This window comes from Calcarisporiella thermophila, assembly GCF_041956535.1.
Source record: "Calcarisporiella thermophila strain CBS 279.70 unplaced genomic scaffold VTP21scaffold_6, whole genome shotgun sequence".
Taxonomy (NCBI): Eukaryota; Fungi; Calcarisporiellomycota; class Calcarisporiellomycetes; order Calcarisporiellales; family Calcarisporiellaceae; genus Calcarisporiella; species Calcarisporiella thermophila.
This window is the reverse complement of record NW_027192196.1, coordinates 488661-516204: the sequence shown is the minus strand read 5'-3', so window position 1 is coordinate 516204 and position 27544 is coordinate 488661. Positions and strand designations below refer to the sequence as shown.

The 27544-nt window shown below is 44.6% G+C and overlaps 14 protein-coding genes across 14 annotated transcripts; 7 read left to right on the top strand and 7 right to left on the bottom strand.

The window, feature by feature from the left end:
* Positions 1-233: 233 nt before the first annotated feature.
* Positions 234-2279, bottom strand: VTP21DRAFT_9923 (uncharacterized protein; the record flags this gene model as incomplete). Its single annotated transcript, XM_069400923.1, has 8 exons — positions 234-348; positions 588-659; positions 721-898; positions 967-1091; positions 1162-1276; positions 1343-1745; positions 1818-2015; positions 2079-2279. The coding sequence occupies 8 exons, from the start codon at positions 2277-2279 to the stop codon at positions 234-236; spliced, it is 1407 nt and encodes a 468-aa protein (XP_069253649.1).
* A 598-nt stretch (positions 2280-2877) lies between these two features.
* Positions 2878-3135, top strand: VTP21DRAFT_9922 (uncharacterized protein; the record flags this gene model as incomplete). The annotated part of the gene is made up of 1 exon (XM_069400922.1): positions 2878-3135. One exon carries the CDS (start codon positions 2878-2880, stop codon positions 3133-3135), a length of 258 nt encoding a protein of 85 aa, XP_069253648.1.
* A 1532-nt stretch (positions 3136-4667) lies between these two features.
* On the top strand, positions 4668-6212 carry VTP21DRAFT_9921 (uncharacterized protein; the record flags this gene model as incomplete). The annotated part of the gene is made up of 1 exon (XM_069400921.1): positions 4668-6212. One exon carries the CDS (start codon positions 4668-4670, stop codon positions 6210-6212), a length of 1545 nt encoding a protein of 514 aa, XP_069253647.1.
* Positions 6213-6895: 683 nt separating this feature from the next.
* Positions 6896-7492, bottom strand: VTP21DRAFT_9920 (uncharacterized protein; the record flags this gene model as incomplete). The annotated part of the gene is made up of 2 exons (XM_069400920.1): positions 6896-7124; positions 7221-7492. 2 exons carry the CDS (start codon positions 7490-7492, stop codon positions 6896-6898), a joined length of 501 nt encoding a protein of 166 aa, XP_069253646.1.
* A 610-nt stretch (positions 7493-8102) lies between these two features.
* On the top strand, positions 8103-10736 carry VTP21DRAFT_9919 (uncharacterized protein; the record flags this gene model as incomplete). Its single annotated transcript, XM_069400918.1, has 9 exons — positions 8103-8202; positions 8555-8621; positions 8689-8772; positions 8848-9048; positions 9113-9289; positions 9350-9466; positions 9527-9656; positions 9736-10274; positions 10334-10736. 9 exons carry the CDS (start codon positions 8103-8105, stop codon positions 10734-10736), a joined length of 1818 nt encoding a protein of 605 aa, XP_069253645.1.
* A 641-nt stretch (positions 10737-11377) lies between these two features.
* On the bottom strand, positions 11378-12400 carry VTP21DRAFT_9918 (uncharacterized protein; the record flags this gene model as incomplete). Its single annotated transcript, XM_069400917.1, has 5 exons — positions 11378-11445; positions 11515-11629; positions 11711-11825; positions 11917-12094; positions 12232-12400. 5 exons carry the CDS (start codon positions 12398-12400, stop codon positions 11378-11380), a joined length of 645 nt encoding a protein of 214 aa, XP_069253644.1.
* Positions 12401-13007: 607 nt separating this feature from the next.
* On the bottom strand, positions 13008-14410 carry VTP21DRAFT_9917 (uncharacterized protein; the record flags this gene model as incomplete). Its single annotated transcript, XM_069400916.1, has 5 exons — positions 13008-13559; positions 13618-13752; positions 13816-14094; positions 14160-14194; positions 14269-14410. The coding sequence occupies 5 exons, from the start codon at positions 14408-14410 to the stop codon at positions 13008-13010; spliced, it is 1143 nt and encodes a 380-aa protein (XP_069253643.1).
* Positions 14411-14640: 230 nt separating this feature from the next.
* VTP21DRAFT_9916 (uncharacterized protein) lies at positions 14641-17771 on the top strand (the record flags this gene model as incomplete). Its single annotated transcript, XM_069400915.1, has 9 exons — positions 14641-15010; positions 15069-15126; positions 15200-15333; positions 15395-15899; positions 15978-16099; positions 16161-16325; positions 16387-17091; positions 17162-17289; positions 17361-17771. 9 exons carry the CDS (start codon positions 14641-14643, stop codon positions 17769-17771), a joined length of 2598 nt encoding a protein of 865 aa, XP_069253642.1.
* A 199-nt stretch (positions 17772-17970) lies between these two features.
* VTP21DRAFT_9915 (uncharacterized protein) lies at positions 17971-19789 on the bottom strand (the record flags this gene model as incomplete). Its single annotated transcript, XM_069400914.1, has 5 exons — positions 17971-18546; positions 18633-18797; positions 18863-18974; positions 19055-19403; positions 19495-19789. The coding sequence occupies 5 exons, from the start codon at positions 19787-19789 to the stop codon at positions 17971-17973; spliced, it is 1497 nt and encodes a 498-aa protein (XP_069253641.1).
* Positions 19790-20124: 335 nt separating this feature from the next.
* On the top strand, positions 20125-21514 carry VTP21DRAFT_9914 (uncharacterized protein; the record flags this gene model as incomplete). The annotated part of the gene is made up of 4 exons (XM_069400913.1): positions 20125-20814; positions 20887-20991; positions 21056-21245; positions 21321-21514. The coding sequence occupies 4 exons, from the start codon at positions 20125-20127 to the stop codon at positions 21512-21514; spliced, it is 1179 nt and encodes a 392-aa protein (XP_069253640.1).
* Positions 21515-21745: 231 nt separating this feature from the next.
* Positions 21746-23395, top strand: VTP21DRAFT_9913 (uncharacterized protein; the record flags this gene model as incomplete). Its single annotated transcript, XM_069400912.1, has 4 exons — positions 21746-21935; positions 22008-22588; positions 22678-22837; positions 22911-23395. The coding sequence occupies 4 exons, from the start codon at positions 21746-21748 to the stop codon at positions 23393-23395; spliced, it is 1416 nt and encodes a 471-aa protein (XP_069253639.1).
* A 400-nt stretch (positions 23396-23795) lies between these two features.
* On the bottom strand, positions 23796-26033 carry VTP21DRAFT_9912 (uncharacterized protein; the record flags this gene model as incomplete). The annotated part of the gene is made up of 8 exons (XM_069400911.1): positions 23796-24278; positions 24351-24487; positions 24551-24644; positions 24717-24821; positions 24890-25026; positions 25091-25226; positions 25295-25411; positions 25485-26033. 8 exons carry the CDS (start codon positions 26031-26033, stop codon positions 23796-23798), a joined length of 1758 nt encoding a protein of 585 aa, XP_069253638.1.
* Positions 26034-26238: 205 nt separating this feature from the next.
* VTP21DRAFT_9911 (uncharacterized protein) lies at positions 26239-26717 on the top strand (the record flags this gene model as incomplete). Its single annotated transcript, XM_069400910.1, has 4 exons — positions 26239-26274; positions 26349-26408; positions 26476-26562; positions 26631-26717. 4 exons carry the CDS (start codon positions 26239-26241, stop codon positions 26715-26717), a joined length of 270 nt encoding a protein of 89 aa, XP_069253637.1.
* Positions 26718-26883: 166 nt separating this feature from the next.
* On the bottom strand, positions 26884-27415 carry VTP21DRAFT_9910 (uncharacterized protein; the record flags this gene model as incomplete). Its single annotated transcript, XM_069400909.1, has 2 exons — positions 26884-27251; positions 27316-27415. The coding sequence occupies 2 exons, from the start codon at positions 27413-27415 to the stop codon at positions 26884-26886; spliced, it is 468 nt and encodes a 155-aa protein (XP_069253636.1).
* Between the last annotated feature and the right edge of the window lie 129 nt (positions 27416-27544).

Sequence of the window (27544 nt, the reverse complement as noted above, 5' to 3'; positions counted from 1 at the left end):
TCGTCAAGAAACTGTCTGCTACCTCTTCTATTATTGCGACTACACCAAATACTCTACAAATTATCCTATTGCTGCAACCCTCCTATTTCTATAATCCTGAAAGGTCAATGACTCCGCTAACTGGGGTATGGATTGTACCAAACCGGTTGTCAATTAATGCCTCTCCGTGCAAAACTGGATGTTAAAGTTTAGTGTTTTCCTTCATAAGGACTTGACACCCAACAACACTCAATTCACCCAGAATAGGCGTTTTCGTAAGACAATGTCGCCGAGATAATGCAAGAGTGGAGTATTTTAAACCGAATGAATCCCATACAAGCCTCACGGCGGTTAGCTCGTGTAAATGGGCTGGGTGATATGAACGTTAAAAGCCGGCTCCCCTCTATTCAATCCAGCATTCCTGCTTTACTAAACTCCTCCCTGCTGGGGATGAGGCTCTGAACCAGTTTGAATTAGCCTATTATGGCTCATAAAGATGGTTATTGTTTAGGCCGTTTGATATCTTCAATAGCATTCTTTATTATGTAATGGTAAATTCAACATGTCTATGCACTCGAATTGGTAATGGAAAGATTAAAATCATTTACACTTTTGCAAAAATTCGTTTGTCCAGGAGGTATCGCAGCCAGACGGAAAACAACGCAGCGACGAGGGTGACACTATTGGGACAGGTTAATTCTTGAAGGCCCAAAATAGACTCAATAATAATCAACTACATACCATCCTGCAAATATAATTCCAGCTAAATTGCCGCCGGCAGATCGCAATAGAATCGTAAAACCAGGACCGAGAAAGCTTCCAACGGCAAATGCAAAGAAGGCAAAGCCAATCGCCACAGGGATGTCTTCTGGTTTGGCTAACTCGGCCACGATGACTGGGAACAAGCTGATAAATCCTCCTGTAGAAGAGATAAGGCATCATCACAACTCTAGTGTAATAAAGTGCTTGAAGATTGAATTCGCATACCTGAGCTGGCTCCATAGAATATAATAAAGAGCACAAGGACTCCAAAATAATTTGCAAATACCCAAAGTAGTAGAATGGAGAGTCCAGAGACCAAAACTGAGAGGAAAAGAATATTGACTCGACCACTATAGAATGATGACAAAGAATCAGTCAGGGACGGGGTCAAATACAAGGCATCTATGCAAGCTTGCATACTAGATATCAGCAATGCCGCCCAATACAATGCGCGCAACCGAGTTCACACCCGACATCACCCCCACCAGAACCGCAGCCGTTGTCGAACTGATGCCTGTTTCTGAAATTGCGTAACCTAGGTTGGAGAGGGAATACAAAATCTCGATAAGTCGTCCCATCGTGATATTTCATCGCAACATACCTGGTATCATAAAGAATGGTTGCCAATACCCAAGCATCGCAAACGAACCCACCAACACAAGCACGCTTAACTTTTTGTTTAAAACCGAGAAATCGAGTAGGCGAATTTTGCGCGGTGAGGGGCGCCTAATCCGAGGACGAAGGAAAGCAGCCGCAAATGCATAACATCCCATCCCGATAAAGGCAAGGACACGTAGGGACCAGCGGTAACCCACCCGGTCGATCAGCAAGCGGATGAGAGGGGCCAGGGCAAGGCCGCCAAATCCTGACCCTGAAATGGCTATACCGGTTGCAAGCCCGCGATATTTCTCGAACCAAAGCGCGGTGAGTGATATCGATCCGAAAAATGCACATCCACTTCCTGCTCCCACGATTAGCCCTTGGGTTAAATAGAGCTGCCAAATCTAAAAGAATCATATAAGCAAGCAAATTAGAGAAAAATAAAATAGCAGTCAACTAGGACGCAAAAAACCAACTTCGGTTGAGAAACTGGCCAGAAGAAATCCCAGAGGAGAGAGTACGCACGCCATGAGCATCATTCCTCTGTGTCCAACGTATGCCAGCAGGACGCCACTAATAGGGCCAAACAAAAACATCGTACCGTTTGCCACACTCCCAATATAGGTAATCTTCAATAATGATTCCCCCCTGAAGATATCATTGGCATACAGATCCTAGATGAGAAGGATATAATTAATAATCCAAGGCGAAATAAGCAAATTGATGCCTAGCAATACCTGATAGACACCATAGCTTAAGGCCATGCCAAAAACAAAGAACACGACAAAGAACACTGCGCAAACCACCACCCAACCATAAAGGCAATCCGGGGGCGGTACCTTCTCCAACCTCTCAAGATTCTTATTGCTACTGAGGGAATCAGGCTGCTTATTATCATGGCTGACATTAGTGTCGGAATTCTCGGATATAGATGTCATGTTTAAATATGGAGAATAAGGGAAAATGTAATTTTGTCAAAGGAAGCGATGCTTGCAATCTCCAGCTTTTATACCTCACGCTTTCTAACCCTATCTTCGCGGGCGCGTTCCGGCTCGGACTAAATGGACCGGGACAGGCTGAATATTTTACCTTGTGTGGGCCAATTTGTGAATATTTGATTGGATAGCACACGTAATTTCGAACTACATCATTCCTTGGCACGGCACTAGTCCGGACCAGGGGTGCGAAATTGGAACATCGAACCACACTCTCATGATTCGAATTAGCCAAATTATCATGGCCTGAAATGTGTCTTATCTCTCACAAAGAAATGTTCGTAAGGATAGTACAAAGAAGCGTTACTTGATATTTTCTCCTTGTTTATTAAGTGTGAAAGTATTATAGAGAAGCACGCACGTTTCCATATACGTCTACAGGTTTTTAGTAGCGCCAAATTACCACATTACCATATAACATTTGCTCATTTTTTATTTTTGTTTGCTAAAGAAATGCTTGTCTTATCTTTTTTGACTTCTTTTTTTTTTCTCTAACTACTGTATGCACCCTCTATATAATCTTTGCATTTTCCTCGTTGCTATGAACATCAATAAGCAAGGCTCCTCCACGGATTCATATAAGGGTTTATATGCACAACCTGTAAAATATATTGCTGATAAATACTCGCCTGAAACGGTGCTATCGCTTGTTTCTGACTTCACTGCAAAAATTCAACCACAGTTCGAACAAGAGAGTAACGGCGGTGGCAATAATAATCTAGGCAATTATGATATTGGCAACAATGCGACTAAGAAATTAGACGAGGACAACGGAATAAGCTGCATAAACTGGATATGAAACAAAAGGTTTCTAAGGTAAATTAATTCGCTTTGGGCGAGTGCCCAAGGGGGAACGAAACTGGATGGTATTTGCTGCTTCGGAACCCAAATCGTGCTATACTCATAGTCATAGAAAAATAAAAGATCAAAAGTATAAAATTCAAGTATAAACTGGTTAGAATTTTTCGAATTTCTGTCTTTAGGAGTAATTATAAACATCTAAAAAAATTTATATAAAGATGGCGTCAGCTATCCTTGTTCTTTAGCTTTGAGAAGTCCTGCGAACATTAGCATTATATTTTGGGTCGTGGTGGGTGCGCAGCTTTGTCCCCCTTAGGCTCTCGCCAAAGGGGAGTTACCATTTTACATTTAAAAAATTTTTTAGCCCTTCGGGGCCCTATGTACCTTAGTGCTTATATCCTCACTCAGTATGGTAGTTAACCTAGCGTATATATTCACTGATTTCAGCTTACGTTGGTGATTTATCCGGGCAACGTTTTATTTGGGTATCAAACACATACTTAAAGAGGGAATTTACGTATATGTTGATATTCTGAAAACCTTCAGTAGTAGAATTTTCTTACAGTATTCAAAAAATCCAAAACTGAATTCTAGAACCTATAGTATCATTTCAAAACATTATTGTAAAAGTTTGTCCCGCTACAAGTATTCTCATTTGCAAAAAGAATTATCGGACGAGTTTTGGCGAATTACCAGATAAGTACCAAAGGGATTCAGAATTTGGATGCTCAGTTAAATTTTTCGTTATATCCATCATTCGGGATGGTGAGCGAAACATTTTGGTCTTCGTTAAATTGCCATGCATGCAATTTCCATACAGATAAAAGAGAGACTCTCTGAGTGAATTTTAAAAACATATCCGCGACCTGTGAAACTGGCTTTGCCAAACGCATTTTTCTATAATTAACTATAGTAGATTTATCGCATATCCTATTAATTGAATTTTTACTGTATATATAGTATTTCAAGATCAAATAGTAAGACCGGTGTCTAGCAATCTAAGTGAATTTTTCTATATTTTATGCCAAAAGTCTCAAAGAACGAATTTATTCTTCTTGATCCCTCGAGAGTAAATTTATTTCACAATCGAAAATCATGTCAAGCATGTCGCCAGGACAAGGAGATTTGTGATGGCAACCTTGAAGGTTGTCTACGCTGCAAAAGTCTAGGGATTAGTTGTTTGTTTGGAGATATAGTTGCTCGCAGAGGACGTCCGAGGAATAATTTTCTCCAAAAGTATGAGCGGGTTCTCCTAAATATTGGCAATGTTGATCCCGTTTTGGCAAGCTACACGTCTTGGTTGAAGACTTTACAGTTTGATCACAGAAAATTTAACCAATTTGTCAAAAGTTTAAAGGCAAGTGATATTATAATGTAATATAATTTTCACTTTATTAATAAACGATTGTTGAATCCATCTAATAGGTTAAAGAAATTGGCTTGACCAAATATGGAGAATCATTTCTATGGCCAGGTGGGAAAGGGCTGGTATTTAGGCCTATCACTAAGATTCGTGAAAAAACAAACGACATGCTTGCCATAGTCATCAACACAATAAGTTCGCTGAGTATAGGCGGGAGGGTGCAGAGAAAGCCTGAATTGCTCGAAATAAGCGATAGTGAAACGGGGCAAAATTTTGCTACCAAATTCGATCAGAGCGATCTACTTAAAGCCGTCCCACATGAACTAGCAGTTTCACTAATTAATTCGTGGTTTAATGCTGTCGCCTATCCTATGATTCTCAATCGTACCCAAATGATAAAAAATTATTGCGAGAACCGGTATGACCCTATATTATATGCTGCTGTGTTCGCGAGAGTTTTATATAAACTTGGGATCCCCATTTTCAATCAAACGCAACTTGGGATACCTGGTTCTTTATTCATGGAATATGCCCTCGCATTACTTGATCGGGATCCGCACAAAGTAACTCTTACGAGATTACAGGGAGTGTACATTTTGGGCGACAACTTAATTCATTCGGGTCAAGTGAAAAAGGGGTTAACTTTAATGTTAATGGCGGGGAAGATGATATTTGAATTGCAAATCCACAAGCAGGATAGCGTTTATTTTAATCAGCAGCTTGATCCCATCGAACGTGAACTCCGCAACAATATCCGGTGGGCTATGCATCACTGTTATATATGGGGATCCATGCTTGTTCGATCGAGAATAGATAAGATGGCTGTGTTAAGCCATGTGAAGCTTCCGGTCAAGAACGAGAATGAATCTGCACTGTATGCTCTTGACAAAAAGAATGGGCTCGCTACCCAGGAGATTGCCGATGCGATTCGCACATTTTATAGTTCATCTTACCTTACGGAAATTCTACTGGAGATTTGGTTGAATTTCAGTCCTTCTTCTGGGCTTGCTTCAGTAATTTCCACCGAAAATGGTGGTGCTACTGATAGTTACTCTAGTCTCAAATCAATTCAACTTCTATATGAGCGTGATCGTTTGCACGATTGTTTGCGTGATCGTTTACGTGGTTGGATGTCAATAATTCCATCCGATCTTGCACCTCTCAACACTGCCGAAATACTTCTGTGCCTCAACATACTTTACATTCACTCGTACTTTCCGAAAACTGAAGACAGCGTATTGGTATTTCTCGAGGAGAGTGAGATCTCAGAGTGTATTGCATCTGCAGATGCAATTATCCATTTGACTAAGCTAGTGCTTAAAGATCCAAATGGCCAGGAACTTCATCCAATAGTCACATTTGGACTCAACACATGTGCATCCATTAATTTTTTATTTGCAGGATCTGGGTCGCCTACGCAGCGCAAGGAAGCTATCGCGAAGTTGAGAAATATTGTATATATCTTGGAATTTTTTCAACTTGCAGCTCATGACGATCAGCTAATTGATCAATTACGGGATATGATTAGCCTCACGAAGCAATCGGAGTCAACGATAATCTCCTCAGAGCAGACGGAGCAAGGAAGCAAACAGACAATGGTTCCGGTGGTAATCCCTCGAATAAGTCTTGACTCGATAGTCAACAGGGAGCATGGTAGTTGGACTAAAAATAGTTCAGAGCCAACAACATTATTAACAATATTAATGAAATGAACTCAAACCCCTTATGATGATATATTTTTAAGGATATATGTCTAAATATTGGGTGTAACAGGATGGCTCACCTACATCCTTCGTCAATGAGAAAGATTTTTGTTGTTAGCTCGCAGTTGTGCAGTTATTATTTTGTTGTTTTTTGGTGTAATATTCTAAAATAAATCTGTGTTATCGTGTTATTACTTATTTAAACCTATCTAACTTATTTTCTTATTCCTCGCCGATCTCTTATTTTTATTATGATCTTTTTGTCTACATTTCGAACCCTGTAACATTGGAGGTGTTCACAACCATATTTTCGAAGTATTATATTGCTTAAGATTAAGCGAAATCCTGCATTATAGCTAGTTAACCTGCTCTCAGCAGAATTCTCAAAATATCAAATAATCTCTTAAAAAGAAAAAGCACGGCTCGAGTTGCTTTTTCGACTTGAAAATGTAGTGATCTCGATTCGATTCACAAGTTAAGCTAAATTAGCTCAATTACAGTGTTAAGTTCCATTAAATAATACACGATTAAAAATTCCATTAGAGATTGGTTGACTTCGGTGGACCTGATGAGTGCATTCTTTCACGTTCCTATTCGCGCAAAGTCAAGGAACTTTTTCCAATTCTTAGGGGAAGGCAAGAAATATCAGTTCAAACCACTTCCTTTGGGGCTCACGTCCTCTCCCAGAACCTTTACAAAAATCCTCCGCCCGGTCCTGCAAGAATGCCATAAGAAAGGGTAAGGGTTACAGCATATCTTGATGATTTAATGACCGCAGCTTCTTCGAGACAGAAAGCGATGGAGGATACCCAGATAATAGTCCAGACGCTGAAAACATGCGGCTTCCTGATCAACCAGGAAAAATCGGCCTTTGCCCCGATCGAACACCTGGGGTTCAGTATCGATACGCGGAAAATGTTCCTTAAGTTACCAAGCAAAAGGGTAAGAGACATCGCCCGCACAGCCATCAGACTGCACGACGCAGGAATCACAACACCCAGCTAATTGGCAGCATACCTGAGAGCATTAAATGCAGCCGTTCCAGCAATAATGCCAGGAAGACTGTTTTCGAGGTCACTAATAATGGCACACATCAAAGCACTGAGCACCAACCCAGACTGGGACGTCTCGTTCAGACTCCCAAGGGAAGCATTGAAGGAGCTAGAGTGGTGGGCAGTGGAGCTCAATAAGTGGAACGGGAAATCGTTTCTTCCTCCGACGCCATCCGGGATCGCTACGACAGACGCGTCAGATAGTGGATGGGGCGCGAAATTCGGATCCCTTATCATAGGAGGGTCATGGTCAGAAATAGAGACAATATCACCTCAATTGAAAGGAGCTCAAGGCAATACAGCTGTGTTTACGCTCCTTCCCAGCTCTCAAAAACGCAACTCTCTTGATTCGGACCGACAATACTACAGCACTAGCATATGTGAACAAGTTCGGCGACACAAGGTCACCTCGTCTCAAATTGTTAGCAAGAGAGATCTGGACAGAATGCATGACTCGACATATTCGTCTGATAGCAGACCTTGTTCTTGGGACGGCCGAGGAAACGTCTCCTTAAAAGATCATATTTATAGCAAAATCGTGTTCAAATTATCGTGCGATTTTATCTTATTTTATTTTTTTCTCTTTCTTCTTTGTCCCAGCACATTTTATCCAATAAATCGGCTTCATCCTTGTCAGGTATTTTCCCTTAAGCCGCCAACTACTCTAGGCTTAAGAATTAGACTGAATCAGCATGTTTAACTTGGGCATTCTGATCAGAATTCGAAGTGGTGGGGTCTGGTTCGTGTGGCTTATGAGCAATTTTCTGCAAAAAAAATTTTCCCTTTTTTTTTCTTTTTTTCTTCTTACGGGGTCTGCACTTTTTTTTTCTTTGGTTTTATATTTTTTATGGAATGTTCTCATATTTCAAACGATATTGTTCGGTTAGAGGTCATAAGAGCCTCCCTTCCACCATCTGATGTTGCGGCGGATGCCCTTCGTTGCAAAGGTGTGTTTTCTCATTTTCTCTAATATGTGTGTGGGGTGGAGAGAAGCGGAGGAGGAAATTGTGAAAAGATGACTGGGAGGGTGCAAGACTGTGCATTGCCTACACGCTCTGCATGAAGTATTAGTGGGTGTTGTTGAGAGAGCCAGAGTCCGTGGTGAAATAAAAGATAATAGTGTTATCAACTCTCATTCATGCTTTATATCTCCCTATTTACTGGCCATTGCGCTGAATGGTGCGCTGACTATATCCTCTTTTTATATTATCATCCTCAAAATTCAACATTTTCTGTCGGGCCATTCGGTTCATCTCTGTGTCTCCGTACTCCGTCTACTTTATATTTCTGTGCTGGCAGCAGGTGGATGTGGATCAACTGAGAGCACATACATCTGTCTAACCTGCGGAAATATAGGTTGTGGGAGGTGAGTGGAGGTGGCATTACCCTCTAGCGGTTGAACATAATATTTATCTTGGAGATGTGAAAATTAGGTACATCAATCATCATGCACTAGATCACTATGATGCTACCAAGCACCCATTAGCAATTGATGTGAGGAATGCTGTGCCATTTTGGTACCTACATTAATTATTTCTTAGCTATCCAAACTCTAATACATTTGCTCCTCGCACCATCCAACCCCGACATAGCTATGAATGTGATGACTATATTATTGCGCCAACAGAAGGGCTGTCGGATGTCTTGGACAATGCACGCAATCTGGTGCTTACCTCCCTACATCCTAACGGGAGCGCCGCGCCAACGGATGAAGAGATGTCAGAAGAACGGCAATCGGATATTGCGGAGACTCCGAATTCGGTTGCCTTGATGCAGGAGCTGACTCCAGAGGAGTAGGGGTTATACATTAGCTGTCGCAAACTTCATCGAATTAATCATGCTTTTCAATTCCTCCAGGAATGAGTCGAAGCGAGCTTCTGGAGAGGTTGCTTCTGATTCCAACCTTCGACCTAAACAGAGTCGGCGCCGCAAAATGGCGAAGCATTTTGCAAACACGCGCAAGTCAATGGGAGTCATAGGGCTCCGCAATCTTGGCAATACATGCTTCATGAATGCTATTCTGCAGAGCTTGAGGTAACGGTTAAGGTCGCTATTTGGATACACTGTTTGTATTGAACGCTTGTTTTGCGCTAGCAACACGATCCCACTTCGAGACTATTTTCTCGTGCAGTTCTCGCCCAATATTCCGCAGGGGGCGAATCCGCAGACGAGCGGCCCCCGGACACGTAAAACGAAGTCCCTGGGTGAATTGTAAGCTACCAGCATTCCTTCGTGTGTCCCCCACATTTTCTTCCTAACGCTTTCCATTAGCTCGATTTGCTCGGAGTTTTGTTACCTTCTCCGTGAGATCTGGTCCGGCGAATCAACCGTGATCTCTCCCAACAGCTTCTTTACCACCCTCTGTAGAGCGATGCCTATCTTCCGCGGCTATCAACAGCAGGTGCGTTCTTTTGTCTAATAAGCGCATATATTACATTGGCATTTAGATGCTGACGACCAAACCCAATATCTATTCATAGGACGCGCAAGAGTTTCTACGCTATCTTCTCGATCGTATGCACACAGAGCTCTGTTCCAAGGTCAACAATGATAATACCATAGTGATGAAACTCTTCCGCGGCATTCTTTGGAATAAAGTGATGTGTCTTCACTGCGGTTCCAAATCCGACAAAGAGGACCCCTTTCTTGATCTGTCCCTGGATATACCGGAGCGCTTCGCAGCGCGAAGAAACAAAGTCCTGCAGCGGGTTGACCCATGCACAGTATACGATTGCCTAAAAGCATTCACCGACGTTGAAGAGCTGGCAGACACCGAGAGATACATGTGCACGAAATGCCAAGCCAAACGCCGCTGCACAAAGAAGTTTACCCTGAAGAAATTGCCGGAAGTACTATGCTTGCATATTAAGCGATTTCGATGGACACGGCACTCACGATCGAAGATTGACACCTATGTCCGGTTCCCTCTCGAGGGCTTGGATGTTGGGGCCTTCGCCGTGGAGGATAGGCGGACCAACATTTATGACTTGTATGCGGCCGTCGTACACCATGGCAGCGGGTGAGTCGAAATCCGTTTCTTTTCTAGATAGCATGGCTCATTGATGCATTGAATGATAGTCCGGGGTCTGGCCACTATACAGCCTACGTCCTTGGCGTTGACTCCCAGTGGTACCATATTAGCGACGGCCGAGTCACCATGGTGAGTCCGGAGCGGCTTGCCGAGGATGTTGTATATATGCTTTTTTATCGCCGGCGTAAATTAAAAACTCCGCGCTCGTTCACAAACATGACGACTCCACCATCTTCGACGGTGTCCTCGGAGGCCTCCTCCCCAGTATCGTTATCGGCCGGCAGTTCGAGCGCGGCGGTGGGCGCCGCCTCCAGTTCGAATCTATTGGCCCTTTCTATGAATTACACTCAGGATGAGGAGGAAGGGTACGAAGGGGGAGACCAGGCTGGGACGGGGAGTGCTGGCCCCCAACGTGGAAGGAGACGGAGGAAGGGACAGGTTGAGCGATAAATTCATGTTTATATTTCCTTTTCTTTTTATGATTTTTGGTTTTGGGTAGCTCTTTTTGTTTCATTTGAATTGTCATGCCTTTTTTTTTGTTCCTGCTCTTTGGCGATTTTTTGACGTGATTTAGAAAGAACTCTTATTCTGTCAGTTTCTTTTTCTCCAGTTTTCCTATTTTGGCTCTTAATTTTATTAGATCTGTTGGTTTCGCATTTCAGGTCTTTTTTTTGACAAATGATAGCTTGTTGTCTATGCCTTAAGGTTCTAGTCGAAGAGGAAGTCTTATTATCATCATTTGAGCGAAAGATTCGAGGCGACAAAGGAAAAAAAAAAGTATATATTCAATGAGTTAAAAAGGAATAAAATAGAAGAGGCAGAAAAGAAAAAGGGGAGGATGGAATGCCCAAAGCGAGAGCAAGCATATATAAAAATCGTCTTTACAAAGAGCTCATCCAAAATTTCTACACGCGCAATAAAAGCATTTCAAAAAAAAAAAATCGTAAAAAGGAAAATGGAGAATTGAAATAGAAGGGGTAAAAACAACCACGAAAGCTCAACTACAGCCAAAACGAACATCAAAACGAACCTATATTTAAGTATATATTCATATGCGGATGAGGGAGGGGAGGGGGGGGGAAGAGGAGAGTTCATGACATCTCCATGCTTCGCTGTAACTCGCGCAGCTCCTGTTCGTCTTCGTCCTCCTCTTCTGCAACTTCAAGGGAAAGAGTAGGAAAAAAAGTTAACTCGCCTGTGCTTGAAACCAAGTGATCGGCAAACTTACTGTTTGGCTCGTGTGTGGGCACCTTTGGGACATGCAGTGCCGGCGACGGCGTGCTAAGCATTTGCTCGTCGAGCTCCTGCTGTTCGAGCTCCTCCAACTCTGCCTCGAGCTCAGCCTAAACCACACAAAAGCCCAAGTAAGTGTTACGATGGTTATGACAGCACAAAATGCCGGGGAGGAAATTAGGAATACGCACATCATCCAGCGCGGCCCCGCTGGCAAGCGGCTGTGTAATGGCTGATGAGATCTCCTCAGCTACATCCATTTGGTCACGAATCTGGTCCATAACTTCATCCACTTTGTTCACATTCCTATACAACAGCGCGCAGAGGCAAATAAAAAAATAGCACCATTAGTCAAGGTTTGCGTTTGGGCCTATTCGAGATAAAGCAGGTAATATACATTGATCCATGGATACTCTTCATGGCCTCCGCACCCTTGCGCATTGCGTTCATCGTCTCGAAGTTGACACTCGCGTTTTCAATGGCCATCACCTGGCTCTCCAAGTTAATGCGCTGCAGGCCAACCTTCTCTATTTGGCTCTCGTACTCTTTCCGCTTGCGAAGTGAAATAAGGGCAGCTAAATGTTCAGATAATACCATCATATTAATCCTGGCCGTCCCATTATGTACTACTCTCATGATCCACAGCAGAGAGTAGAGGGTCTTGGCGGGATGGCACGCACGCCAAGGATGAAAGGATTGACCTCTAACTTACCTCTCTTATTTTTTGTCGCCATGGCCTTTGCCTTTTTGAGTTCTTCATCGGCGCGCGTCTGCAAAAAACTCTCCCGCTTCTCCAACATCTGGATATTCTCCCGCAGCTTCAGGATCGCATCCTTTGCGGTATTCTTCGATTGGTTCCCTTTTCCAAAGAAGAGATGCATTTTTCACAGGAATCTTGAAGGGGAAAAAAAAAGAACGAGTGCCTCTACTTTCTTGCTGGTGTAGATGTAACGTGCAATTAAAACACTGGCCAACTAATTAGAAGATTAACATAAAGAATAACGTACAAGGACCAGATCTGTTTTATTATCCCCTTCTCCTACCTCAGAAAAATGACCATAATGACTAAAATGTGACGTCAATAGGTGGACTGTTCAACATTTCCATAATCTGGACATCACAAGATTCCTCAAGTAGACCATTTGCTAAAATAATAATATGTGTCAATATATATTAGCGACTGACAAAACAACAACACCGTATTTCAAATACTAGAGAGATAGAGAGAGGGAGGGAGGGAGGAAGAGAGGGAAGAAGACATAAAATGAGTGGAATGGGTTCAAATAATAGGGAGCGATTAAAAACAAGTACAACCAATCTTAGAGGGATGTGCTATGTAAAAAAAAAAAATCACCAAAGGAATGAAAAAAGGGGGGAATCGAGACATCAAAGAGAAAATAGCTAGAATAGCATCAGGACAAATTCAAGTATTAAATAGACAGAGCTACTACAAGATAGGATTATGTAGAATATGAAACAAGAAGAATTTTACGCCCCAACTGGAACAGCGGCAGGAGGGGGATTGCGAGCAGCGTATTCCACGTGCTGGGAGGTGATTTTGAGGTCCTCTTCATCAGACACATACTCTGCTTTATCGCCATAGCCGCGCACAGGACGGCGCTCGGCTCTGGGGTGATCCACGACCACCGACACCAGCCCTTTCTCGATCTCATTGAGACCCCGTTCTTTGATAGGAGTGAGGAAGTCGGCGGCCTTGATCTCCGACTCGCGGATGTTCTTCTCGATGAGCTCGCAGTACTTGTCGGGGAACTGGTCCATGAGCTGGTGGCCTCCTCCTTTAAAGATTTGGAAGCGGGCACGGAGGCGCTTGGCCAAAATTTCGCCCCGCCACGCCGGTATCAGCCGGTCCTCGGTGCCATGGAACACCATCACGGGGATCCCGGAGTCCACAATGCGATCCGACATCTTCATGGGAAGGTAGTGGAGCACGACTCCTATCATTTGGCGCGCATTTCCAAACAAGCGCTGTCGGTCCGATATTTCGTAGAAGTGAGTGTAGGCCTTCTCGATCTCATCGCGCTATAAGCACACAAAGTGAGTCAACGGGCTTCCAATGCAAATGGCCGGTCAGTCATACCATGGATTCACAGCCATTCGCGTCCGAAGGGAGACGCATGAAGTCTTTGGGGAAGCAGATGTTGGCGATGCGCTGGGATCGGGTCTCGTGGGTGATAGCAATACCTGTCCATGGAACGCCAAAGATATCCGTCAACTAAGCGGAGAAAGGGTGGTCAGTGTGCTCTCCAACGACTCGCCACTACCAGTACACTCTTACCGTGGGCGGAATCAAGCGACCCGACGTGGTGCTCGTCAGGGTCAGCGACAAGAAGTAGTCCGGCCGGTACGCAGCCATCCACTGCGCGATCATTCCGCCCATCGACGTGCCCACCAGGTGAACATCGCTTGTCCACCCGACGAAGTCCAAGAGCTTAAGCGCGTCTTTGGCCATGGATTTGGTCGAATACCACCAACGCAGCGGAACGCCCGAGCGGCCCACTCCGCGGTTATCGAAGATAAGGATGCTATAGTCGCCCTTTTTGAGATACTCGCGAATCTAATATTCAAGGCTTTGTAAGCCGCGGGAGAAATAGCACAGCAGGGGGGGGGGGGACTACTTACGACATAGTGCCAGAAGCGGCCCGGTAGCGACAGACCTACGCGTAAAGCAAGCAACAGAGGGGTTAGCGAAGCCGGCACGTAAGAAAGGCCGCGGTCGGTCACCAAGTACCCTGTACAAGCATCAGTCTTTTGGGGCCTTTGCCGTGGATCTCATAGTATAACTCGTGAGTCTTTTTGCCGGCCTTGTGGTCGTATTTGACCTCGCAGTAGCCGGTGGTGTAGTCGTAGCCGAGCTCGTGGGAGAGGTCCATGGTGGAGGAGCAGACTAGGGGTTGGGAAGAGGGGGGAGACGAGGGCTGGGGGGAAGAAGAGGCGAGGGCAGGGGAAGAAAAGGCCGAGGAAGAGCTAGGAACGGAAAATTAAGCCGTCCGCAAGGAAATTTAATTCTAACCTGAAAAATGATGCGGGGGTTTCCCCGCATCCGCCGTTGGCCCAGGTTTCAAATGCGTGTTGCATGAAGCATATGATAGTGGGATGCGGAATGGGTCAAGAATCGCCTGTGCAAGGTTTTGTGAGAGCCCAAGCAGCTTCTCGCTTGCCGCAAATAGCTCAGACCGATTTAGACTCCAAACCTACATTAAGGCTGGAATTGCGAAAAGCACGTTTGTGCTTCCGCAAATACATAACCCAAGCTTGCATGGGACCCTCTAGTCCGCTGATAAGCACCCTCGACACGCCCGATAACGGCGGTTGCCACTGGGTGCCAAGTCACACCGGGGCCCTATGTGCGAGAGTGGTCCCAGCCGAGCATGCCCCTGGCCGCCCATTCCGGCTCGAGTGGAAATGGTATACCCGGATCGATGAGCATTGGCGGCAAGAGGGCGAAGCCACGGTGCTCGCATTGCCAGAAGGTAAATGGCGCGCACAGCGCGTCCCATCCCGTCTTAATCACACCTCTCTTGCCATTAGTTGCGCTTCAGCCAAGAATCATACTTTTACGCGTTGTGCTCGATATTCAATGTGGACTGTGAGTTTTTGTGTCAGTTGGATTGCTTGATTTGTTTGACCGATTGTCTCTGGCCTTTATTGCGATAATATAGTGCATCGCCCGTTGCACTGCTGAGCTCAGGAACTCAACATAGTCACAGACAATGGTTTGGCCTTTGCTCTGTCAATGGCGGCAGGGCGACACTATGGGACTTGTTCCTGGATCAAATTGCACATCCAATTCCAGGTAACTCTTTGTTAATTTCATCGATGCATAGCATATATCTTGATGATGCCTCACAATTCAGAAGCCGCTATAATTACAAACGGTCCAGCTGCATTCTTGATCTTCGAATCTCCACGCAGCTCGGCTGGGGCTGGCTCGGGGAGGTTCAAACGCACCGTTCATTGGAAGCCAAACATCCATGACCCTCACCTCCGTACTTTGAGCATATCAGAGCCTTGTGAACCAGATACTCAACCACACCCGTCCCATCAAAGCTACGAATTTTGTACCATCCGCTTGCTTGCTATTTCCGACATCGATTCTTCATTCGGAATCCTTCACATTCACCCGCGTACTGGACACTTGGAGTTGGAAACACCTCACTCTGCCAAACCGAAACTACCACCCTTGTATCATTCTGCTCTGGTGAGAAGCTATGCGCGAGACATATGCTCCATTTGCCGTCTTCATGATAATGAACTGTGCTTCGGAACGGAAGGCGGCCTGGTGGTATTGATGAGAGGCGACCGGGAATTTGGGGCAGCAGCCCTATGGTGTACTGAAGTTGACAGCGCGCCGTTAGAAATGTATATTAAACTTTCAGTGGAAAAAGGTTATTTGATTTTCTTCATGCTGATAAGAAATGGGGCTATTTTACGTTTTAGTTTTGCTGCCAATCTTGCTGCTACGGGCGGGAAATCAAGTGATGAACTCTCATGCCTGATCGTGAGAATGAAAAACCAGGGGACGGTCGTGTTGAATCGAGCAGATGGGATCATCATGGGAGGTAAAACAGCGTACTTTATCCGTTTAGCCCAACCTTTCTCAAACCACTTGTATAATATCAGTGGCCGGGAGCTATGGAGAAGTTTTAATAGGATCATTTGATGAAGGTTGGTTAGACACTGCCATTGTTTTACCCCGTCAATGCCCGGACGGAAAAATAGCCTTCACGCCTTTGGAACTAAAAGTGGACTCACGGGTCTCTAGATCCGCTCTAGGAGATGACAGAGGTGAATAAGAGTATTGGTTGAAATATGAAAGTAATACCCCAATTTTTTTTTCCCATTGAAGAACTAGTATCCGAGAGTGCGGGGATTGTCACCGTGGCCAGGGAACTCGAGCGCCGCTTACATGAAGATCAAAGCCATATACGCCAGCTCGCTGATAATTTAGCGCAGAAAAGAGGTATACTTGCACGGTCCCGTGGAATCGTCCATCGACTGAACAACACTTTCTGGGATATCGTGAATGAAAGTAGCGAGGGTGGCTCTCTCCGTCGCCCGCATGAACGAGTAGGGGGGATGCAATTAGAGCGTAGAAGCCGAGTAGTGCCGCTCCTACCTGTGAAGAGGAAATATGAGACTGAGGCTGTAGTACCAAAACAGGAGGGCGAGCCAATCAAAGTGGTTGGAGCAACGTGTGTCAGATGGTGGGAGGAGTCGCGAGCATGGATCGAAGTCGAGATTAAGAACGAGTCTAGCGCGATAAGCATTACTCACATCCGAGTGCAAGTCACTTCTATTTCGGGCAACGTCTCCACAAGGTTCAGTGTACTGCCTCAGCTCAAGCCGGGGGACTTCGCTAAGCTCTATACCGCGGTGAATGATGTGTTTGCTGCCCTGTCACCTGATGAACTTTATTTTTCCGTGTGCTATGGTGTAGGGGGACAGTCTCTGGAGGTTGGAGAGGAGGAGATTGACTTGGACCACACGGAGGTGAGACCCGGCATAATACGTGAAGTGGCACCTAGCGAGTTCCAAGGGTGGTCGGATCAAGGTATGGGTGCATGTTTATGCAGACTACAGAGGGATCTTTCCTCATTTAGTTTTTGGGGACCATCTTTAAGACGTAGTGGATGTACTCTTGCCGATAAAAGCTGAGTACTATTTGATCACCCCAAAATCAACCCCATCGGCTTCTTGCGGCTTACTCGTGGAAAATTTAGCACGACATCTCGGTTTTGCAGAAAAGAAGGCATGATTGAATGCGGCGCCCCTTGTTGAATCCCAGATAGTAACTCTATTATTTGCCTTTGCCACCCACAGAGCACACACTCTGGCCGCCGCCTCTTTCACGCAAAAGACCTTAGCCTGCTTATCGAACTTCCGCCGGCAGTCTTCAATGAAACGGCCGAAATGGATCCAACCACAGTCAGATTTCGTCAGCGCCTGATCATAAGAGCGGTGGATGAACGCCGACTCCACGTGTGCCTTTGGAAAATGCAACGTTCACTTCCTGACCATTCAAAACTGAGGCCAGTCACGTCGAATCTGTGCGAGTCTGGAACAAGAGCACTGAAAAATCTCATTCTGAGCCTGCATGATATGTCCGGAGAAATGAGCGCCCAGAGTGGCGATGAGGATGGGGAAAAGCAAACAGTCCGGGATGGATTCGGGTGGGACGCGCTAAGAACGGTGAGTTTGCAAGGGAGTTTTTGGGAAGGGGGCTTGAGATAGTGGCCATCCAGAGCATGTACATTTGATAACATTTGCAATACCCAGAATCTCCATTTCATTTCCTTTTCAGCCCTGAATAGCCCCTCTTTGATTTAAAAAAAAAAATCGTATTAATTAACTAAGATTAAAAAAAAGAATGCACTAATGGAAAAACGTGGTTATGATGGGATAGATAAGGTAGAAAAGATTAAATAGTAGTCTAAATATTCCGGTGTTGAGGAGGAGGTGGGGGAGAAGTGGAGGGTACATCTAGGCTGTGTTCGTGAGGTTTATCAAAATAGACAAGGAGGTTATCCCGGTGGTGCTTTGATCCAAGAGCAGGGACAGGATCAAATGGCGCGGACAGGATCTCCGAGCGCTCTTTATCAAACTGTTGCTGCCTCCGCTTTTTACGTATAATAAGCGCAATTGCAACAGCGGCCACCACTACCACTACAGCTCCAACGGTTCCTCCAACTACCACCCCAATGTTTAATCCTGATGTTGGATTGGATAGGGCGGAGGGCTGTGAGTGTTGGGACTCTGGCGAGTACGACGTTTTCCATTCCCAAGTATTTACATTTAGCAGCTGTACAAGCTCATCGGAAGGAATAAAAGTGCGCAATCTATCCACCCCAATCGCGCCAAATGCAACAATCATAGTGTCACGGTACAGGTGACACGTATGAAATGCTCGAGCACGAGCCGGGGAATTTTGAGCTGTCGGTATTGTCCAAGTAAATGGAGAAGTGGAGGTGTTAAGGAGGGCAAGGAACGGCTGTGCCAGTTCATTTTTCTAGTAAGATTGGAAGAGATGCGATCCCTTAGTACTAGTAGTAAGGGCCCATCGGCATAGCGGCGGACTAAAAAATTTGAACTTACATCGGTCCATCCTCCATATACTATGATATTGCCATCTGGCTCTGCAGAAATCGAGAAGAAAAGTAAGGACACATGGTTGAAAGAGAACAAGCTCGAGAGGGAGCGTTTACTTAAAACCGCAGTGTGCCCTGCGCGATTCATGATTTGTTCGCCACCCTGCGATTTCTGAGTAGTTAGGATTTTTAGCCTTGATACGAATCAGCTAGTTTGGTGATGGGTTGTACACTCACCATATTCTCCCAGCTTTTCGCAACAGGATCGTAGATCCACAAATCCTTGAAATCATAATGAACTCCGTTCGCATCTCGACCACCCAGGACCACAAATCGCCCATCCAATAGTCTAGAGCAAAAATATCCATGGGTAATGAAAGGTTGAATGTTATTAAAATGAGGGGAAAAAATGAGAAAACAATGGAAAACCTTGTAAACGTATGTCGCTGCCGCTGGCCTGGGCCGGGATTCTGAGGAGTGACATTCTTCCATGTCCAATTTTTGGTATCGAAAGCCCATACATTGTCGTAGACCGGGTCCTTGAGGTCGGTGCCTTGGGGGTTAATGTCTTGGACACCCCCATAGAGATATATATAGTTGTCTTTGCCAACATCAGTTGCACCACTGCGGGTCAAGGGAGGTATATCCCCAGTTGGTGGTGAAGGTAAATTCCACGTATTTCTTGCGGTATCGTATTGGAAAAAGTGATTAGCGTAGGGTTCCGTATCGGAGCCTATATAGCCACCAAATGTGATAAAATTGTCATCGACTACTTCACCTGAAAAGGAGAGAAGGGGATAAGAATAAGCATCCATGTGTCAAACAGTCGCAGCTTTGCTTCCATTTTTGAAGGAAAAAAAAAATACTACCATAATGCCATGAAGCTGTCAGTTTCGTGGAAGCATCATTAGCTATTGAAGGTACTAAGGAACTAAACGGAGGATCGGCCACATTCCATCCCTTGGATAAGTCGAGTATGAAGAGCTGATCTGTGTTATTCAACTTGTTAATGGCGCCATTAAAGAAGCGGCCACCATAAAAAAGTATTTTATCTTGGTGAAGTGAGGAGGCAAGTGAGAAGCTTGGCAAGGGACGGAGGGCGTAGGATAATGAAGGTATAGAGAGTAGGAGGAGCAGAGATATGGAATGGGTCACAAAATTCATAAGGGGATATTAAACGATTAGAATAAGTAAACAAAGACTAGTTGAGCCGGTATTGAGGAGAGTGCTTGAAGGTACAAATTAAGCTCTAAGCGAGAATGAAAATTGAATTTCATTTCATGCCAAAAAAAAATTAGTCGATCCGGTAGAATTTATTTGTGGCGGTAGAACATTCTAAGGCAATCTCCATCCCAAGAGTGTACTGACTATCTCCAGATCAGCGATCGGGATATTCGAGGATGGATAGTCGGAGGGAGGAGGTATTCTAGCCGGCACTAATTCATATTTTATGGTTCGGCTTTAGGACAGGTACACTATGACTTAATTTAACTGCAGTAATGGAAAACAACGCTTCATTTCCGAATGATCTGCCTCTAGCACGGTCGCAGGTCGAGGAGACGGCTGAATCCGAAGATCTCCTGGACCCCATTTGGCAGGCGATGCGTGAGCATGAGGATCTCGCAACCCTCAGCCCCAGCAATAATGACAGTGACGGTCGAGAAAGAAGCGAATTGTCTTCGGCCTCTTCTACATTGTCGGGCAGAACGCAAATAGGTGTTTCTCCTCTTGCTGTCCTACCTATACCTCCCTCTCTCCCTCCCTCGCAATGGGATGAAGAAACTGTATCCTTTGACTTGATCAACCTTCATTCCTCATCCCTAAGCGAAGATGTGGCGGAGCAAGACTTGGATCAGATGGATCAATCAGGTGAAAGTTCGAATTCTTACGGTACCCGGTTGCAATCTCCTCCCGCCAACACTTGGAGCCCACTTGCACCCACCCGAAGCGCAAGACGGAATCGATCCATGCTCCCACCGCGACACCGGGCTTACAGACACAAGCAGAGCGTTCTGAAGGCGGGGCATGGCCAGATTCCGTTATCGCCATATTTGAATGTGTCTGCTAGCAGTTGCTTTGGGGCGTCAAGCTATCTGCTACCAGGGCGGGTATTTACTGGCACTCAACACTTGACCGAGCACGTTCGCGGATCTTCTGCCGCTCATAGGGAGGATTGGGAGGTTCGAGTGGTGGGTGACTCCCCTATTCACGGTGCATCTCCCCTTTGATTTTCCTTATCTTTTACTTGTATTTCTATTTAGACAATATACTCCGTCGATTTCCACAAGGGGAGGGTGGAGGGATTGATGGAGGCGACCAACGTCCCCTATATATCGGGGCCAGTCATCACCTATTGGGAGGGCGAGGTTGGCATATGTTTGAATTCACATTGGTATTCGAGTCGACTTCCCTAACCCTTGATGAGCGTAGATCGTAGACATGAAAAACTACACCCTTTGGACGAAAAAATGGCATGCGGATGCAGAGACGGATCTTCTGCACTGGCGGAAATTTGAGCCTTTTCGTGGGCTGGGCGAGCTCACCGTTAGGCGTATTGCGTACTCTTCTCCAAGATTTCTCCGCCACATTCTCCAGGGCTACGTGCTTATGCGGTGGAAAGGTAAGCCTTCGCATGCTTTACTAATGCGCCCCTCTCCTATTCTGAAAACTTTTGCCTCCAAACAAACTCTAAAAGAGCAATTCTTCATCAATGCTCCGAGCATGTCCCAGCTCACCATTGCCGGCTGGTACTATCTTTCGATGCGACGATCGGATGGAACGATTGAGGGGATCTACCATGACCACAACTCTTCCCCCTACCAGCATTTGAAGTTGAAGCCGGTCGTGGAAAGCTGTGGCGTTTCGTTCCCACATTACAAATTTGCGTAGTCATTCCGGTTTTCATTTCTTAATGGGGATGCGAAATTGCACGTGTTTTGTGTTGAATTGTATAATCTTCCCCATGACGGTAACAGGCTTGCCTCTTGCTATAAATAATTGTAGTCACACTTTTTGTCCAATCATGTGGGGGTGTATGGTTCTCTATTTCAGCCATAGATATCCTTTTGTTTCTGCTCTTGGCCATCATTTCCTTTTGTAAGAAATAAACTTCCCCAAGTAATGCCTACAAGTACAGAGCGTACACCCCTCATCGGCTCACATGGGACCCATTCTCTTGATCCGACGGCGCAAAACACATCATATGCTCCGGTTGATCGAGGCGATGCAGAGCGGGGCATCGGCGTAGTTGAGGAGAAGGGAGAGGCTGGTTTCTTCAGCTGTACCATCAATCTCTCCAACACTATCTTAGGTAGGCCCCCAATTAAAACTGTGATGAGCGGGCATTATTAACTCACCAAGATCTTTGCAATGTTAAATCTAGGGACAGGAATGCTTGCCATGCCGCAAGCAATAGCGTCTGTCGGCATTATACCTGGAATTCTTCTTATCATCTATTCGGGATTCGCATCAGGCTTTGGATTGTATCTACTGGCTCGTTGTGCGGCACGTGTTAACGGTCGCACCTCCTCCTTTTTTTCCGTAGCTCGCATTACATTTCCCCGTGCCCAGATTTTGATCGATAGCGCCATTGCTATCAAATGCTTTGGAGTAGGGATCTCGTATCTCATAATTATTGGTGATCTCATGCCGGGCATAATGCATGCAATTATGCCCGAGTTACAGCTGGACTCCCCGATGTTAGGAAGACGATTTTGGATCACCGTTTTGATGGTGGTGGTTGCGCCCGTTTCTTTTTTTAGAAGGCTGGACTCTCTGAAGCATACCAGCGTGGTTGCCCTCTTCGCTGTGGCCTATTTGGTTCTCATCGTTGTGTATAGCTTCATTACGCCTTCAGAATCGAGCAAGCTGCCTCCCGCTGGAGAGATCGATCTAGTTCGATTCTCGACAAAGTTCTTCACGAATCTGCCAATATTTGTTTTTGCCTTCACCTGCCATCAAAATGTATGTCACTTTATATTTTGCATTGTGGATAGTTTTTTTTCCGCCATGTTTCTTTTGAAAATTCTAACCTCTTCTTCTTTGCACACCAGATATTTTCTGTCTATAACGAACTTCGTGACAATTCGCCTCGAAGCATCACCAAGGTCATCTCCTCAGCTATCGGGGCATCTACGATTATCTACGAGGTGGTTGGCATTCTAGGCTATCTTACGTTTGGCAACACTGCCCCATCCAATATCATATCTGCATGTAAGTTTTCCTGAACCTGCCCCTATGCTTATGTGACTATCAGGTCTATAACGCCGCTCTCTTTCTGTTATAGACCCAGCTAGCTGGCTTGTCACCATTGGCCGTATCTCTATTGTTATTCTTGTTTTGTTTTCATTCCCTCTTCAATGCCACCCATGCCGCAACTCCCTAGACAAGATTGCCTATGGGCTCTGGTCTTCTCCAAGTGTGGTGTCGAACAAACCCCCGGAGCCCCCCTCCACCCAAAAACATGTCCTAATGACCACGGGAATTATTCTTGCTAGCTATCTGATATCCATTAGTGTATCCCAGCTTGATCTCGTTTTATCCTTTGTGGGTGCCACTGGATCGACTACCATTTCCTTCATTTTGCCCGGGATATTTTATTGGAGAGTGCATCAAAACGACCCCTGGCGACCCAAGAAGATCCTTGCTGTGTTGCTGTTGCTTTATGGAGTGCTTGTCATGATCTGTTGCTTGACCTTCAACTTTATGAGACTATATCGGGATCCGAGCGAGAGTGGGATACCTTCTCGGCTTTTGTATATTATTTCATAAACTTTATTTCTTATGATGGCCTCTTGGGACTCTTATTTTTATACGCGAACTTTCTACCCATCTATGTACATGGACTTTTGTATCTCGTATTTATCCACATCTCTCCTGTATGTTTGTATTATTGTCTGTCTCTCCTCCTCTTCTATTTAGAATTCCTCTTTATATTTTTGCGTGTTCCTCATTTCTAACTTGCAATAAAGGCTATATTTGAAATATTTATATTTACCCTACTATAAATTTGACGAGGGAATTCTTCCAAAAAAAAAGTGAGGTGGATAAAAGTGTCGTTAGCAAAAGGAGAAGAAAATACAGTAAAGTAATGAGACTATTAAATTGGTCCAAAAAAAATATATATATATATAAAATAAAATAGGAAAGGACAAATGAAAAACAAACTCCACTATGAGCCTTGCTCTAGGCTATTCCTGTTCGAAGTCGACTGTTCACCTTGATTTCCCTTGGTGTCGTTGATGCTTCTTTCCTCCAAATAATCCTCCCATAACCCAATGATCTCCCGCTGGTGCGCAACCATTGCTTCTAAGAAGAGGTGGACCCCGACACGAAAATCTTCCACCTTCTCCTTCTCGAAGCGCGTGATTTCCTCTCGTACTAATTGGGTGACCCGATCGAATTCCCGCTCGGTGACTTCAACCCTGTGCTGAGCCGCAGTGATCTCGGTTTGCAGCTGCGCTAGTTTGTCCACACGAGTCTTCTGACCAGAGCGGACCTTTTCATAGGCAGCCTGGCGTCGATGAAGCTCATAATCCGCGCTCTGCCATGTATTGTATGCCTTGACTCGAGCCTGCTGGGCAAGCTTGATTGATCCGATGATACGTATGTACTCATCGATCGTGTTTGCGAGGGTAAGAACATCTTGTAGTGCCTACGACACCGTTTGTTTTGGGTCAATCATGTCCAGAGCAAAATTATGCACACTCATTCTCTATATACAAACCTGCCTCTCATGAAGCCCTTTAAGTTTCTTGTGCAGATTTCCAAGATTGACTAACTTGCTTGCCAGTGGCCGATTCAACTCGACATCGGCTAGCGTCACCAGACTATTACCAAAATCTTGGGTTGCACTGCCCAGGTCTATAGTAGAATGGAGGCCCATGTAAACATCTTCAGCGGAGACTTTTGATTGTTATTCAGTACCTTTCCGCTGTTTGATCACGGCTTCAACAGCTCGAAGGAGGACTCGTAATTGCGATTCCAGTGTCTCCAATTGTTGCTTTTTTGTGTCAAACCACTGAAAAGAATGCCAAGAGACGAGAGTTACGAAGAGACTGGATTAGTAAATAAGCAATCTATGAAGAGATACCTCATCCATTTCTACGAATTTATTAAAAGTGGTTGCGCTCGACACCGCTTCGCCAAACGATTTCATGAATCCTTTCGACTCTGATTCTGTCTTCTTTTGCTTCACCTAACGGAGGGATAATATGAGTTCATTGGGTATACATATAGTTAGTATACTCTCGTATAAAGATTTACATCCACATTAAACGTGTCTGACTCCAGAAATGTCTTCAAGTTGGGGTCTTCATAGAGGTGAGGGTGTTGTATTGTTTTCCTTAAAAACTTTTCCAGCGCATTTCTCCTAGATTCAATAAATTCGTCTTGGAATCGACCTAAGCAGATAACGTGCGATTAATATTTAATTATTATCTCAATTTATTGTAGTAGTGTATATACCTATGGCATGTTTTTCGGGAACGGGCGGCACAATAATACCAGGATGATCTGTCACCAGCTGATTATAGAGCCATAAAAAGTCGCGATAACGCCTTTGGACGGTGATATCTTGTGATTTGAATTTCGTTGAAGTGGTCTATGATGAAAGCATGAATATTCGTAAAAAAAAAATGAAGGAGCTAGGGCATGAAATAAACACTATACCTTAGTTCGAACCTTGTATACAATGTGGGCATTAATAGGATCACCAATCTTTTGGGGTTCACCAACAGTGATATCAAATGATATAGCTCCTGTGGGCGCTTCGACCTTAAGCGGATACTAATATGTAATTCAGTCAGAGTATACTAAATAAGTATTCCGCACAAATAGACCAAATATATTCTATCTATACCTCAGAGTCTTTGTTTTTGCTCGGGGTATCTTGCGCAGGACTAGCTTCTTCCGAGAGCAAAACTGACCTTACACTCTCATTGCTGCCGCGTAGTTCCTCCCGTTCTAATACCGGACGAATAACGTTTTTCACCTCAGCCGATTCGCTCACTTCAGAAAAATTCTGTCTGCTCTCGTCCTCTGCAATTGGTGATTGCGTATCATAGATAGCCGATATTCGGCGCACGGGTGAAGAAGGAGGTGAAAAGTCAGTGCGGCTAGATTCATTCAAATTAATATTTGCCAGGCTCTTAGTTAAGCGATCCTCCGGAGACCAGTCTGCGCTTGAAGCATGAGGAGATGTAGAATAAGCGATATGGGAATTTTCTTCAACTTCATTGATAGGAGAGGGTGCTGTTTCTGAATGAATTGTCCAAGGTTCGGCTGAGCTCATAGATTGAACCATCCGATCGTTATCCAAATCAGCGAAGGGATTGGCTTCGAGTTGCTCCAGCATGGTTCTCTGGCTAAACGAAGGAATTCCCGTGTCATTATGCTCATGATCTGCCATATCAAATAATAGAATATCAAACTGAACGCAAAATTAGATATTACTGAGAATTGTTAAAGTGCACTATGGCTTTTTAGCTTTATTCTCTTTTGCCTAGAGCGCGTAATTTGATTTTTGCTTTCCAATTAGATTTGGTCAAATCATCACTTTTTTTCTCCATATTCGCGAGTCCCTTAGTAGTTTATTATTTTCCTAGCTTCTCAACATGGCAGATCTCAGAGATTGGTTCGAATGGAATATTGTAAGATCAATAGTAGTGCGCGTCTAGCCCTATATCATAAACACATTGTCTTTTTATTTGCTTTCTGCCATCAGGACTTCAAGGGACAAAAATTATCTGAAGATCTTCTCCAGATTATAATTGCGATTTTCGCGGTACATTGCATGTTTGCTTTTGTTAATACGTGCCGATTAATGAATAAATATTTCTACATATCCTTAGGTAACTGCATTCATTGTTGGCTGCTACATGCAATCGTTACTCGTCATGTTCGGCATCTATGGCGCTGGAGTGCTTGTCTCCGCAATTGTAATTATTATCTTTACAATCTCGGTGCTATTGACATAATTCTCATCATTCATTCCGCGCCCATTCAGGTTATCCTTCCTCCCTGGCCTTTCTATCGTAAGCAGGTAATTGCTTGGTGCGAAACCTCAAAAAGTAAAGCCGACAAGTCCGGTTAGACTTTGTCATTGCGTGTATTGTAGCACTTTGTTAGATTGAAGGTTTTTTATGACTTTTTACTGAAAATAAAATTCCTCAATCTTTTGAATGTGAATGCGTTTGCCCCTATACGTGATTTATTTATTTTGAACATAAAGTCGCCAGACATTCCAATTGTCAGATAGATTATTTAGCCTCGCCCTCCTTCTTGAACACATAGGTTAGGCTACATTTTCCACAGTACTGGCGGTCTGGATGCCATGCCATGAACACGCCGGCACCGCAAGTTTCGTTCGGGCACTCGCGACGGAGTCGAGTGATTTTTCCATTTGCATCGACTTTGTAGTACTTCAACACAGCGAGCTTGACCTTCTTGCGCTTGTGCTTGATTTTCTTTGGGGTGGTATACGTCTTCTTCTTACGTTTCTTGCCACCACCGAGCAATGCAAGAGAAAGGTGAAGCGTGCTCTCGGGAACGAGAGCGTAGTCGGCGAGCGTGCCCTCAGAGAGAGGTTTTCCGGCGAAAGTGAGGCGTTGGGCAGAGGCCGAAATGCCTATAGAACAAGAATTATGAAATTAGGAGCAAATTGTGAAAGTAGTGACTGAACATAACAGTACCTTCACGTTGCTGGATGAGGTTTTTCACCTCCTCAACCTGGGTTGAGGGGTTGACATTGAGAACTAAGGTACTGTCGAGAGATTTAACAAAAATATGCATTTTGGATCGTTTTTCGGATAACTCGATTGTTTTTCAGTTAATAGTTCTGAAAAGGAATCTAAACGCAAAATTATTAGGCATAACCGAAACAACTTCAACTTTTTTTTGAAATTTACCTTCATAACCATC